The sequence below is a fragment of the Monopterus albus genome, unplaced genomic scaffold (assembly GCF_001952655.1).
Source record: "Monopterus albus unplaced genomic scaffold, M_albus_1.0 scaffold136.1, whole genome shotgun sequence".
NCBI lineage: Eukaryota > Metazoa > Chordata > Actinopteri > Synbranchiformes > Synbranchidae > Monopterus > Monopterus albus.
In genome coordinates this window covers 1,034,264-1,048,742 of record NW_018128016.1, presented here as the reverse complement: position 1 = coordinate 1,048,742, position 14,479 = coordinate 1,034,264, and the positions used below count along the sequence as shown (strand labels likewise).

Sequence of the window (14,479 nt, the reverse complement as noted above, 5' to 3'; positions counted from 1 at the left end):
CTGTTTGAGGTCACAGCTTCAGTTTGTGTTAGTGTTACACTGGAAAGGAAAGTATTATATTCTGTGGTGATCAATTATCTTGCCCATCTACTCTACATTCTTTCCTAACAATGTACCATAGGGAGGGCCTGGCGATGAGGCTTGGTCTGGGCAGCGTGCTCGCTTGGCAGGGGGACCCAGAGGGCGAGGAGCTGAGGGTGAGCAGACACGGGTCTAACAGTTCGATCAGCTCCACATCCTCCTGCAGCAGCACGTCCTGGTCTAGAATGCATCTCACCGAGTACTGGCCAAACACAGAGTCCTGCGAAGAGGGAGGAAAATGGCTTTTTTGATATAAGATGCCTTTCAAAATAAAACCAGTTAAGAGGGTTAAATGCCAGCATTCCTTTCTGTTTTCCATTGTACTTACCAGTTGCTGCTCCAGCTTACAAGATGCAGCCCCCTGGTGAAATGGGCTCCATCTGAACAAGACCTTAGCCAGTCTCCACAATCGTCCTCTCTGCAAATCATTCACAGGAGAAACATTATAAATCAGGCATTGAAGTAAGACCTCTGTTCCAGATGTATGCCCTAATCCTAAGCCTCAGCAGATCAGTAAGGTTGAAATATCTTCCAGATTAAAACGGTTTCTCCTGCAACATCTCCCAGGAATTGCACACAACTGATAACAAGTGTGCATAAACATGATTCATGATCAAAAGGCGTATCCCAGGAGACAAACTCTTTCAGGAAACAACAATAAGCACAATGCGAGTTTGTACAACACTCATTCCCAGGTCTTACACAGCACCACTGTGGTACACAACCACGACTGCTTCACTCTGCAGAATTTCTACTGTGGAATTATAAAGGAGTGTTGACATTTTCATCATAAGAGAACTTTTTCTCTTTTAAAATACATGGCTATCAGAGAGGAAGGATTCGTTTACATAGACACACACTTTCTGTTTTAGCTTCTGTGGATTCTCTGTGCTCCCAGCACCGAGGACTCCTAGTGGAAACAGTCTGGGACTGACATTTTGATGCAGAATAGGCTTTTCAAAATGCCCCAATGTTTTCCTGCAAGTGTTAAGAGCCTAAAAATTCCTGAAGTGTGTACCAACACCTGATCCTGTTCACTAATCTTTGCACTTTAACATTCTAGCTTCAGGTGTTTTGTGTTATCAATTAAACGGTTTGTATGTGGAGGTTTAGACTCCACTGTTTCTGTTAAGTTTAAAAAAAAAAAAAAACTGATAAACCTGCATCATAACAGCTTCTGTCTGTGAGTTACCGATCCAGACCAAGCAGCCTGCATGCTGACTCTTTTCTGGGGGATACAGCACAAGTGTTTTTAGTCAAAAGGCCGCAGTCCTATTGATTATTGATTGGAGACTGAGCATTCATGCATCACTGGTCAACAGTCTGAGTGCACACTCCCAGGCCACAACTCTGTTTAGTGTTCTCTCCACTACCAGAGATGATGTAAACCTTGTGCTGAGTGACACACGTGGGGCTGAACCCTGGCAGTTTTCCTCTGGCTCTGCAGTATTCTGCTCAGCGCTTCAGATTCCAGACCCCCCCACCCCGCGGCCAGAAGATTTATTAACAATTCTGACTTGATACCATTGACCGTGTCAAGTGAAAATACTAATTGTTTTCTCATTCCAACTCCTCAAATGTCAGGAAGCCATCTACATTTTTCACAATCATTGTAAATGAACTGCAACACAAGTAATATCAAGACTTGACCTCACGCTCTGGGAAGTTTAATAGACATTTTCTGCTAACGTGTCACTAAATGATTTTACAAATAGAAAACTGATCATCAATAAAACAATTATTTGATGCAACACTAATAGTATATATATAATGGGTCTAAAGATTAAATGAGAGGTGACAGAGCAGTGTGCACTGTGTACCATTTTACATACTGGTTAAAATCATTTCTCCAATGCACAAATTGGGATTCTTTGCCTAAACAGTGTTACTAAAGAAAGTCACTTTCAGCTTTTCCCGTTTAGGGGTCACCACAGCAAATCATCACACTGACGACTCGCATGTTGACATTTGGCACGTGTTTTACGCCAGATGCCGTTCCTGATTCGAACCCGGGCCGCAGCAGCGAGAGCGCTGCGCCTTAACCACTAGCCTACCAGGGACGGCTTTTGCCTAAGCAGTGTTACTACAGTGCAATAAATAAATTAGGCAATGATGGGGTCATAATATACTGCAACTAATGATTATGTTCTATCCTACTCTGCAGACTACTGTTCCAATTAATTAACTAATAGTTTGGTAGATAAAATGTCCAAAACAGTAAAATATGTAATTACTACATAACTTATATCAGGTCTAATACAACCAATATCAGGTCAAGGACATCTGCACAGACAGCATGTGCCACAGATGCCTTGTGCGTTCAGTGAAACAGCTCTAATGGTACAATTCGTCCTTTTCCTTGTAATTAATAACAAACTGCGGTCTGTCTATGTGAACAGCCTCGGCTCCGACTTTATCTGGGCACCAGGAAACTGGTGACTGAGGGACGACCAAATGCTTTCCTGCCTCATCCGAATCCCTCATCCCCCTTAACTCCTTAGAACGACAGTGCTTCATAGAGGAAGCGTGACACGTATGGAAAGTTCCTGAATGAAGCGAACACCACACCATTTCCCATCACAGGAGGAGGAGTCGAGCCACGTGATCCTGAGCTACCCAGGATGCATTAGTCGTCCGACTGAATCACAGGTCGACTCGAACGACAGTCATCTGCTGTTAGATTAATGCAAGAGCCTTTAAAATGTCACACTTGTAATGCTTTCACTGCAGAGCTGAAGTGCACACAGATCCATTAAAAACAGGCATACACATTTTCAGCAGATCACACACACACAGAGTTTGTAAGAGGATGCTCAGAGGCAGGAACAGCGTTTGAGAGAAAGCAGAGCGGTCTCAGTAATCTCATTTGGGCGATCTCTTCTGGAATCGGCACAACAGCCAGAAAGAAATGGAAGAGAGGGAGAGGCTTTTTTGCTGAAACCAATCTTGTGTGTGATTACAGAGTAAAGAACATGCAACACAAAATGTGTGTGTGTGTGTGTGTGTGTGGGGCGGGAGGGGGGGCTTCTCGCCATGTCTGTCTTACTGCGTCTGACCAAAAGGAAGCATAAAAACCAGTGCACATCACAGTCTGTGGGTGACTATGTGCCAGTTTGGGTCCCTGTTTACTGTCAACATTCAAATTAATGAATTACTTTCTGTCTGACTGCACAAGTGAAACGGTGACAAACATACACAGCCTCTCTGATCGGGGATACAGGTGGTTAGAAGTGAAATCTGCAAATCGTTTTCACTATTAATCCACAAGTCACTGGCCTATAAAATGTCCCCAAAGTCCTTGTTGGCATCATCTAAACTGCAGGATATCCAGTTAACTGTGATAAGAAAGAGAGATCACCAACAAATCCCCACAACAGCAGCTGCAACCAGATCATGTTTGTCATTGCTTAAATAACCCAGTGATTAATCATTCAGCTGTTGATGAATCAAACAGAAAATTGATCTACAATCATTTTTAAAAACTGACCAATTGGTAAGTAGCTTTTTAAGCAGAAATGTCTGGAAAGTACATATGCAATGGTTTTCTTAGTCACCTATGACGCCTATTATTTTTGGGCAGACATGAGTAATTTGAAGACGTCACCTTAGGCACTGGGAAATTGTGATCAGCTCATTTTTCAGGCCAAACTATTGGCTAATTAATCGAGAACACAATTACTAATTATCTTGAGATATGATCCTCCTGATCATTGATGACTGGGCAAGCGACAATGGTTAGATATGCAGCAGGTTTTATGTATGCTGTTGGGTGTACACTGTTTTATTTCAACTGGAGTATCTGTAATGTATTTTATGTTCATGTGCATTGTCTGTTTGTTTCACCTGGCTGTAAATTTCTCTTGGGGACAAATAAAAGATGCAAGAGACAAAATTAGACTGATGTTTCAATCAACTCAGCAAGGTGAAGAGTCGAAAAAGTCCATTTCTTTAGGAGGTAACAGAGCAGAAGTCAGGCACGTTAGAGCTTTGTTTTGTGATGGGGAAACTTACTAAGGTTCTCTGTGAACCTTTGTCGGGAGAAGCGAGGTCTCCCTCCTGTCCACCACATTCCTCCTCCTGTGATGCCGTCGGACATGCCTCGAAGTCTGTGTGTCCTAGATCATGTAGGTAATGGAAAAGAGGAGAGTTCTGCGAAGGAAAGGAGAGGCGGTTAGAAAGTTGGTCTACTTTCCTTTAATTATTCTATCCTCCATGGAAATGGACATTCATGATAAACACAGGTGATGCTCTTTGTTACCCCAAAACAAAGAAAACTCAAACCAGACTCGCCATGAAATAAGCAGACAGGAGGAACAACGTCCCATGCTAGAACCGAAAGATGCCTGAAGCAGCTAATGATGCTCTGTTGCTTGATGTGTACAGCTGCACAGGAGCATCTCAGTTTATGTAATTAACCTTCACCCATCACAACACACAGTTTACTGCAAAGTAACAGTCACACAATTACATGTTACTCACATGCATTGTCACACGAAGTCGGAGCTCATGTTGTCACCATCCAAATGTAGCTACGTGTGTGCGTCTTTATTCAGAACCGACGCATTAGGTCTGGTCATCTCCGCCCCACCTCTACCAGTCTAGTAATGATGAAACTCCACCAACAATGCACATACTAGCCCGGCTGAGCCACGCTCATGACCATTAAAGCTCCTTTGCAGAAACACTATTAGCAACCGTTCCAATATGTGGATTTGTTCTGGATCGTCCATGCATAGGAATGAGGAAATCGGCTGCTTATGTGAAGCTAGCATGCCGACTAGCTTGCTAAGCTAGCTTTCTGTAATGAATCGTGTACCCAGTCGTATCTCTTAGAACTCGGATGGTATGACAAAGCATCAGATACAAGTTTTGATAAAGAACAGCAGCAGAAATACAAACCTCAAATACCACATCTTCGTCAAACTCCTCAGTCATTGCTCTCCGCCATCTATACACAGGCCGTTTTGCATTCTGAAACTGTAGGCGACAGCAGTGAAGAACAACCGCTGAGAAGTTGGTAGTTAGCTAGCTGCTAAAGCTTCGCTTAAAACTACAATTCCCATAATGCTGGCATATAACCTTCGCTTCCTCGCGAGCAAAGAAATGTCCGTGCCCGGTACAGCGCCTCGGGTGGTCGTAAGGGACAACCGTGGGGAAAGCCAGGTATTGAATTTGAGTGTAAAATTAGCGGATAACAGTGAGTACACCGCCGGACATGGCCTTCAAAATAAAAGTGAACATAAAATTGTCCTTATAGTGAAAAACATGGTGTAGAAAAATTCTCTGAAACATCACTGTCATTCTAGCTTGTACAGTTTTGATGTTGTAGGTTACTTTGTTTGGTAGCCAAAATATTTTGTTCTTTGATGACACAGTAAGATTTTTCGTAGAAGATGGAAACCTATCTCACAAAAACAGGCTGCCAAAAATTGCATGACACTTTACAATGACCTCAAGTATGAATTGTTGATTTACTGTGCAAATTTTGGTGAATGCTGGGCCAAGCTGTATCGTGTATCTTTTTTTTATTTTGCCATTAAACCTTTTTTTAATTTTCACTCTATTATATTTAGCCTACACTTTCAGTTTATGCTCCAGACATGATGGAAATCATCTGACTAATGTGAGATTGTTTTCCAAATGTATTTATAAATACTTACTCCATATAACATCAAACTTTGTATTTAGTGTCATATTAAATTTGGTGAAATATTTGTAAATTTCAAAGTAAATTAATTGGTTGCTACTAAGGATTATTTTCATTATCAAATTATCTGCCAATTGTTGTTATTTTTACGTTAAAAAGTGTCAAAATGCCCAGCACAACTTCACACATAACATCAATCCAAATAGTGTTTATAATGATATAAGATAAGTTAAAGTAGATGCTGGGGTCAGAAGATATTTGGCATGGTTTCGCTATTTTTGCTTGAAAAGTGATTGAAATTATTAATTATCAAAATAGTTGCAATTTGACAGCTCCTTTAATTGACTGATCGTTTCAGTTCTAAAATTTGTTGTTAAAAATCTGTTTCCGTTGTTGGAAAATGAAATAATTCCACAGCTTCTTCAACCACAGATTTATTTTGAATTTGATAACCGGATGTGTGCTGGTTTATTGTGTCCTACTTAGCACAATTGGGAAGAGCACCGTGGCTAAAAACTTCGGGAAAAATGGAAAAAGTAACAGGCGTAAATACTTTATCTATGCATCCGCTGGAGAGCTAAGGAACAACAGCGACGGGTCTATAGGCTTTCTCCATGAAGCTGTTTTCAAGCTGACAATGGTGTCGAAGGAGGGAAAAACGCAGATTTTCTTGCAGTTCCATTGAAAGCAAATTTACTCATGGAGAAAGGAGCAAGTCGGGAGTCATGAGCACAGGTTTGTTTCGTGGGGGAGCTAACTTTACAAAATCCTGCTCTGCTCTCCTCTGTTGTTAGCTAAAACTAAATTCAAAAACCTTTAGATTTTTTTGGCAGAAAATGTAAAACTTGTAAAACTATGCAATTTCAGTGTTTACGGACGATGGCACCCCGTCTATTTTTACCCAGCCATGGCTAATTACAGTTTTTCTTAATAACAGCTTTCAAAAAGATATAAAAAAGGACTTGACCTCAGCTTCAGTGCTTTCTAAAAACGCCATCATAATTCACCATCAAATGTGTCCCTTTTCCGTTTGTTATAACAGCCACTGCTCCAGCTGGAGGGACTTAAATCCTTTGTCTTGCACATCTGTCCTGCTGTTGAGGCAACAAGTCGGTTTACAAGGTTAACCTATCATATAAACAGTTAGTTGACATTTGCCTGGGTGAAGAGGGGTGGCCCCGGTGAGTTATATGTGCCATAGAGTTTTCTTTGTTGTTTTTCCACGATATACACGATTTTAGTCTGGATACCTGGCGTTGTCCTTTACGACAAGAACATAGGCCAGGTTCCGCTCAAAAAAATCGGGCAGTTTAATGTTTCCTCGGTTATTGTTAGACTTGTAAAACTCTAAGGACATAGTCATAAACTTTGATGGTGTTGTTAGCATTTATTTTCAAATCTGACTTACTGATAAAACACCAACTACTAACAGGATAAAGTTGTAGGTTCATTATCAGTGCTCAACGCCGCCATCCACGGCGAATTTTGCTCTAAGTTTGGGTCAGTAAGGGCTTTAATTGAATTTTGCTAATATATGGTATATGCCGAATTGAAAAGTCGCTCTTGGAGATTAGTAGTCCAGTTAATTAATGTCCCACCTTGCGGATACACTCATTTCTAAGCCAAATTAAATTATACTCGGTGAGCTTTGAACGGAGTTCGGAGCAGGGCTTATAGCGGCGTGCAGTTTTCGATGTTGGCCTTTTCAGAAACATCCGCTCGATGACTCCACTTCGCGTGGTGTCTGCCAGGGAAGAGTTTCAGCCAGTGGAGCGGAAAATATGGCCTACAATCTCAATTCACAAGTTTTTATTGGTGTTAGCGGCTGTTTGTTTGGGTTTTTTCATCAGTTTACCTGGTTGAGCCCGCAAAGATTAACAGTGTGTCATTAGTTTCACATATTTTGTGTTGTGATTAGCAAAAACTCTGTGTTTTGTGTTGGAGGAGGAGGCGTGCTCTTGCTTTAGGCTAACTCATTTCAGACTTTCACACATGGCTCAAATACACTGGAAGAGTAAATAACAACATGACTTTAACTGATACAAGAACACAGACTGAAGGAGGCAAGACCCACTGGAGTGGTATATAGAAAAGAGTAGCCATCAGGTGAAGAAAGAGCAATATGTCTATTATAGTAACATTTTCTCTGTTAGTCTAAAGTGTTCAGATATTAGCTGAGTAGAGACTTGCCTAGAACAAGAAGTCGGGCACCAGCTCATTGTGAATCTGAATTGATGAATCCACTTTAACTCTGCAGTTTTCTGCAACAAGAGCGATGTAAGACCAGCTAGTGCTCAGGTATCAGTGAATTACTATATAATAAATGCAAGCAGTTCATTAGCAAGATGTGATATACCTTTGAACTAAACTAAAGTGGACCTACAGCGTGAGTCTGATCTCTGAATTGACTTAACTCATCACTTCCTCTCTGACAATGAGAGTGACCTTTTGACCAGAGTCTTAACCAACGCCTGCAGCTGTCAGTGCTTCTGTTGAAGAAGGTGTGGAGGAAACATGTGTTTTTATACTGTGCCACTGCTGCATGATTAATTGTAACAGGAAGTGTGAGTAAATAGCTTTTGACTTTTCTGTAAATCTCCCTCCTCTTTACATGCAGGTGTGAAGAAGCCTCCATTAGCTCCCAAACCTAAACTCCCTGGTGCTTCAAAACCTGCTCCCCCACCCATCGCCCCCAAACCAGGTCTCCTCAGTCAGTCTTCAGTCATCTCCCAGCCTTCGCCTGCCAGTCTCAAGAGGACAAAACCGGCTGTTGCCCCCAAACCATGCATTTCCAAATCCACAGGCTCTTCTCCTCCTGTTTCGCCTCCACCACCCAAACCCAGTGGCCCTCTTACCATATCTCAGGAACAGCAGCAGGCTTTAGATGATAGCCTCTCACTACTCAACTCCAAAAATGGGATTTTATCAGAGACTGGCAAACGTGAATCAGATTACATCATTCCTACCTGCTCCTGCAGGCTTGAGGGCTGCCTGGAATCTGGAAGTGCAACTGAGACTGGGAACATTTTGCACAAAGAGCTGTTGCAGAATGGGATTTCTACCGAAGGATTTGCAGGGACAAGGCCACAAGACAAAGCAGAAAACCGGGAAGATGGAGGAGAGAAGGGTGATGGTGGAGAGATTAGCCACAAGCAGAGGGATAAGCCTCAAAGACAGAAACACCTGGATAGGAGATTGGTAATCCAAGAGGCACAGAGGACTAAGGAGCAGAAGGGAAAAGCTTCAGAGACTCTACAGTGGGAAAGTGCTGTTTCTGAGCCTGATGTTTTAAAAGCAGATGCACAGACTGAGGCCCAAAACACACATTTAACAGACTCTAATTCAGCCTGTGATGTTGCAGGCAGCATCATTGTCTTCTCAAGACTTCATGGGTCTTCTGCAGAACCCTGTCAGGTAGAACACAGTGAGTTTATAAGCAAAACATCTTCTACTAGGTTACATGCTGATCAGCAGGTCCCTGCTGCCCCCAGTAAGCCTCTCCCAGTCCCTCACCCACGTAAACTTAAAAAGCCAAACCTGGTGAGACAGGATGGTGTGGAGGACAGCGTCCAGGAGCAGGCAGCAGAGGAACAAAAACAGGGGCTTCAGATGCAAGAGGCTGATGCAAAACTGAGTCTGTCTCTTAGTTTAGAGGACGAGGAGCTGAAGCAGGACACAAGTGATGACCCTTTACCCCAGAAAGACTCAGGTGAGGGAGACGATGAGACCAGTGTGCCAGTTCCCCCACCTCGACAGACCTCCCTCTCACCTCGCCTACATAGAACTGTCCACATGCCCCTGTCTCTTAACAAAAACACCTCCCACTCTTTAGACCTGCTCTCACAACCTGACTCGGTGAGCCAGAAAAAAGAGAGTGAGGAGCACCGGGCGGAGGAGGATGAAGAGGATGGGTACGGTGACTTTGAGCGGTACCCGATCAGTCACAGCCTCCCCAAACAGATCAGACTTGGCTGCCACCCTCCTCTGGCCAGTGCCAGGAAGGCCTTTTCTGCGGAGGATCAGCAGTCGCCGAGGGCACCACCCAGAAAACCTCAGAGACACAGCCTGCCAGCACCTCCTCCACCCTCCATCTGCCCTCCTGCACCTCCACATGCTAACACCCCCATGAGGGAGCTTCCCGCGCCTCCTCTGGAAAAAACATCCTGGCGCTTCAGTCGACCCTGCATGACCTTCTTCAGTCGGCAAATGCCCACCAGAAGCAGTGTGCCACCCAAGAGTAGAGCTCCAGTGCTGGGGGGCAAGCAGAGGGCGCAGTCCTTCTCTGCTGCCGACCTGGCAACCCGGGCCAACCCTCAAAAGAGGAGTCTGTCATTCAGGAAGCTCCTGGAGCTCCGGCTCTCTGTAAAGATTCTGCCAAAGCTGCTGGCCAAGGGGGGGCAGTCCCTGGACTGTACCACCGGAGAGTCCAACCAGGGGGAGAGCAGTCTGGAAAGGCCTCGTAGCTGCACCGGGGAGACTGATATTTGTGGGGACGGTGGAGAGGAATCAGTGGAGTATGAGAACGTTCCTCTATATGAGGAGATCCCTGAGTATATGAATCTGCCGTTTCACAGTGCGAGGCCGGGCTGGCCACATGACCCTGATGCAGCTGAGTCCGACATCTACGAAGTGCAGGATCCCTATCACAGGTGCCAAGACCACGAATATGAGAGGTACAGTATTTTACCAAAAGTTTGGAATCTTGCAACTAATGATAAGTATTTTTGTGACATTTTATAGATTCATTAGAGAGATTACAGTAGAAAAATTATAGGAGAGAGACAAACAGCAAGGGCCACTACCTGGATTTATACTGAGCTATTATTTTCCACTTAATTTTCTAGTTTGTAAAATGTCAGAAATTAGCCTGTTTTGTCCAACTAGCAGTTCAAAAGGCAACAAAATGGGTGAAAGTCATGAAAACTGATTGATCTGTTATCCAAACAGTTAATACTTCGGTCAGTGGACTAATAGACTATGTGACTCATTGTTTTAGTGCTGATCTTGTCCTTTGCCATCTTTCTAACAGGTGTCATATCTTCAGATTATTTATTATCCAAGTCAGAGACCTGTCTCTCAGTGTAGTAGAAAAGACTAAACCCATACCGGGTTAATAGGAATTATCAGTGAAATGTTTTGGTTGAAGGTAAAATCAAAGAGCTTTATATACCAATGGCAGTGGCTGCCTGTGTTTGTGTATTTAAGAACAAAAGCCTCAGAGTTGATGCAGGCCCAGGTCCAGAGCTGCTGTCCAACACATAACCACTGCCGCTACTGTGTAATGTCAGGTGACCGGTAGCGTCAGTGTGGGAAGCGCTGTGTTTGACAGGTTGCACAGGTGACATGAGTAGTTTGTATTTACGAGGGTGTGAAAGTCAGCATTTGAGTCAGTGGCACTGAATTTGAATAGAGCATTGATGTGCAGCAGGTCAGCCTGTTTTCCTGTGGGTTATTTTCAGTGACCCGGGCAGGAAATGTCTGAGAATCGCAGAAGCACCACACAACAGGGAAAATAAACCTCCAGCAACCACCAGCCTCCTCCTCAGCCTGCCCGCCCACTGTTTCCTAACCTCTTCACTCCAGTTTTCTCCTGAGTTTTGTTCAAATAAATGAACAAATGATATCACGCCGTCGGTGTGTGTGAAATCTCCCCATTGCAGGACAAATAAGAAAGAAAGAAAGAAAGAAAGAAACATAATAAAGTGCTCCTTAAAGGGGAATTGCAGAGTTGTATGATAATTCTTTGTGGGTTTGTCACATCGACTGTATAAATATGGACGCCATGACAGCTCCCAGAAGTGAAGCCATTGCTAGTTGAGCGCCCCCTGGTGGCAGGTTGCAACATAGGTCAAAAATCCTCCCTCTGCCATGTTAGCGAATGGGAAATGAAATTAAAATCTCAAAGTGTCAGATAAATTATCACGCTGATGTGTGTAAAAGTGGTCATTTTTCTAACAAGGCCGTTTTTATTTGATGATCTAAAAAGAGGTGTAGCTCGGTTGATTTGACGGCTTTGATTGGTGGTCCGATGCTGCTGCTCCGTTTCTCTTCACTACTACGTAGAATCTGGTTGCAAAAAAGCAAGATGGCAGCCGCCGTATTCATAATATTTATTTAAAATGTATAATATTTTTGCATAAGTGGTGACACCATGGCCATTGTATGTATGTCAGTGGTTTGTCATGGCATTGAACCTCATTCATTATTGTATTGATTAGTGCAGATTTAAGAATCTTTGGACTTTAATTGATGGAATTTTTGGTGATTATCAATTAGCTGACAAACCACTTCAGCACCGGTGCTCAATAATAAGTGTTAACTGATCAGACAAGGGGCCTGGTCACATTCATGCTGTCACTGTGTCGTTGATAGCAGACCCAGACTGTTGTGATGAGGAGCTGTTCCCATGATTGATGCTTCCTGTTTCCTCTGTCCAGACCGGGGCACTACAAGCGATAAGTTCATTGCCATGATAAGTGATACTGAGGTTCACCAGTGTGAAATTGGCCGTTGAAGCAATTAAGATGTACCTTGCATCTGAATTCTGTCTGGTATTCTGAGTTGTTGGACAGAGGGAGCGAGAGAATCTGAGCCTGTTAAGTGTTTGTAACTAGGCTCAGGCTGTAAACAAGTGGCAGTGTGTGCTGGAATGTTTTACTATAGGGAAAGCTTAAAGGAGAAAGATGTTAAGAAACTGCTAAAAAGCATGTAAGAGAAACAAGGAAGCAGAGAAAGTGGGGAATTGTTGAAGAGAGTGAAAGGAACTGTATGAGTGTTTGGATTGTATTTCTTGTTTAACACCAATTCTGAGGCACCGTCTTCTTTGCCAAGGTTGAATGCTCTACAGGCCTCTGTGCAGACTGTTGTGTAGGAAGGGACAGAGAAACACTGGGCCAAGGGGAGTGAGACAAAATCAAGACACATGAATTCCGTGTTTTCCCTGTCCCAGTTCATCGTTGTTCAAAATGAGAGAGCTTAATTATACAGAAAAGACTATGAGAACTAGATCAACACATTAGGCACAAACACATGCTGCTGCTTGTACTAACCCGGCAGGCAACGCTGTGGGTTGAGCAGAGCCAGTGTGTTGTCACGCTGCCAGCAGCACATAGGAGGAACTCGCTTCACAGGATATTTCTATGCTGTGATTTGACAAACGTACACAAAATTACACATACTGCTCATCTGGAAAATTGATGTTCCTCTTTTAATGAGGGCTGCAACTAAAGATTATTTTCATTAAAGTTGAATGAATCATTTATTCTATGAAGTGTCAAAAAATCAAGGCCAGATGTCTGCAGTTAGTTTTTTCTTTTTGTAATCATAGTAGTTGTTTTATGTTTTGTGGATATGGTTTTTGAGTCTTTCAGCGTATTCTCACCCTGCTAACCCTCCGCTTTTACTCAGCCACTGACCATTTTTCAGACTTTCTTGTTATAGATGTTACAGTGTAATCAATAACGTCCACTATACAAGAACACTGAGTGAATTCCTGTCTTTTATTGACCCATATGCTTGTTATGAGTAAAGATTATTGTGTGTTGGATTTATCCCGGTATTGCACAAACCTTCATGTGACACATTCTTTAATCTTTGTTTGTCCAGGGAGGGTTGTTGTGAACACACACTCATGCTCCTGTGCAGCCCTGCCCCGCTTCTCATTCACAAATTAGAACATTCCTCCTAAAGGAAAGCTGCAGTCTGCTACATGCAGCGTTTCATCTTTTCTCAGGGTGTCACTGTGTCTCTGTTGTGTTGAACGGGTGGTGTCTGTTTTGGTGCACAGCAGCTGGCTGAGGCAGGACGTCCACTCTGAGGAGGAGGAGATCCATAGTTCAGATGAAGAGGACAACAGCTCCACCTCCAGCAAGGAGCACCTGGATGAGGCAGACAGACAGGTAATCACCTGCCTCTGTAATGAGAGGGGAAGTCAGCCATTACACAACGACATACCGGCTGACTATAAAGTGGTCAGGGATGTATAAAATTGAAACTGAAACCTCTGCAAATAACTGATGACGAGTAGTTTCTGTGCTTGTTTAGACCGGTACCAAAACCGCCATACCTGTAGTTACCACCAGCAGAATTTACCTACTATAACAAACATCTGGGCCAAAATGCCTTTTCATATAGGTTTATTTTACAGCAGCTGGATTGTTAGATTGTTTTTAGAAGTGTGCAGAGAATCAGATATCTAAACAAATAGATTATTATTGGTTAAAGTAAATGAAAACAAATGTTTGCACTCCACTTGACATATGAATCATAGGCTTCAATTAAAGATTTCTTATTGATTAATCATTATTTTGTTGGTTCCTTTAAAGGACGAGCAATAACCACACGTGATAGATATCGTATACAGAATAAATCAACACAATAAGTGTGGACAATCAGAATAACAAAAGTTGCATATTTTAATGCATGTGATGAGCGCTGTATAAACAAAAATGAGGAGTGTTACACTGTACACCCCAATGTGATAAAGGTCCATAATGACAAAGCGTGACATTTTCCAGTTTTCAGTTTCAGACCAGTTTCCAGATGTTTCATAATGTGTAGCGTAGCTCATGAAGTTTGTAGTGTGAAAAAATGCCACTTTCTGTCATTCTCTGTTTGGTTGGCGTGCTGCATGTGCCATAGTTACATCTGTCCAGTGGTTGAATATACAACCCCAAATCAGAAAAGGTGAGGATGCTATGTAAAATCAAAATTAAAACTGAAAACAGTGATGTGTAAACCATCTGTGTCCTG

At 42.9% G+C, this 14,479-nt stretch overlaps 2 protein-coding genes across 4 annotated transcripts in view; one reads left to right on the top strand and one right to left on the bottom strand.

Moving 5' to 3' along the window:
* The window catches only part of vezt (vezatin, adherens junctions transmembrane protein), a 13,106-nt gene extending 7,882 nt beyond the window's left edge, over nt 1-5,224 (bottom strand). The window contains exons 1-4 of one of the 3 annotated variants that reach the window (XM_020613663.1): nt 4,981-5,224; nt 4,093-4,230; nt 410-499; nt 117-301 (exon numbers count right to left, since the gene is read on the bottom strand). In XM_020613663.1, coding sequence (XP_020469319.1) covers nt 117-301; nt 410-499; nt 4,093-4,230; nt 4,981-5,016 — 449 coding nt within the window. In that variant the 5' untranslated portion in view covers nt 5,017-5,224. Of the gene's footprint in view, nt 1-116; nt 302-409; nt 500-4,092; nt 4,231-4,560; nt 4,897-4,980 lie in introns of those variants that run through there. The other 2 variants (XM_020613664.1, XM_020613665.1) reach the window with 2 other exon arrangements.
* Nucleotides 5,225-6,178: 954 nt separating this feature from the next.
* The window catches only part of LOC109967838 (FYVE, RhoGEF and PH domain-containing protein 6), a 21,739-nt gene continuing 13,438 nt past the window's right edge, over nt 6,179-14,479 (top strand). Inside the window, exons 1-3 of the mRNA XM_020613690.1 lie at nt 6,179-6,463; nt 8,346-10,401; nt 13,515-13,698. Of these exons, the coding sequence (XP_020469346.1) occupies nt 6,454-6,463; nt 8,346-10,401; nt 13,515-13,698 (2,250 nt within the window). The 5' untranslated portion in view covers nt 6,179-6,453. The remainder of the gene's footprint in view (nt 6,464-8,345; nt 10,402-13,514; nt 13,699-14,479) is intronic.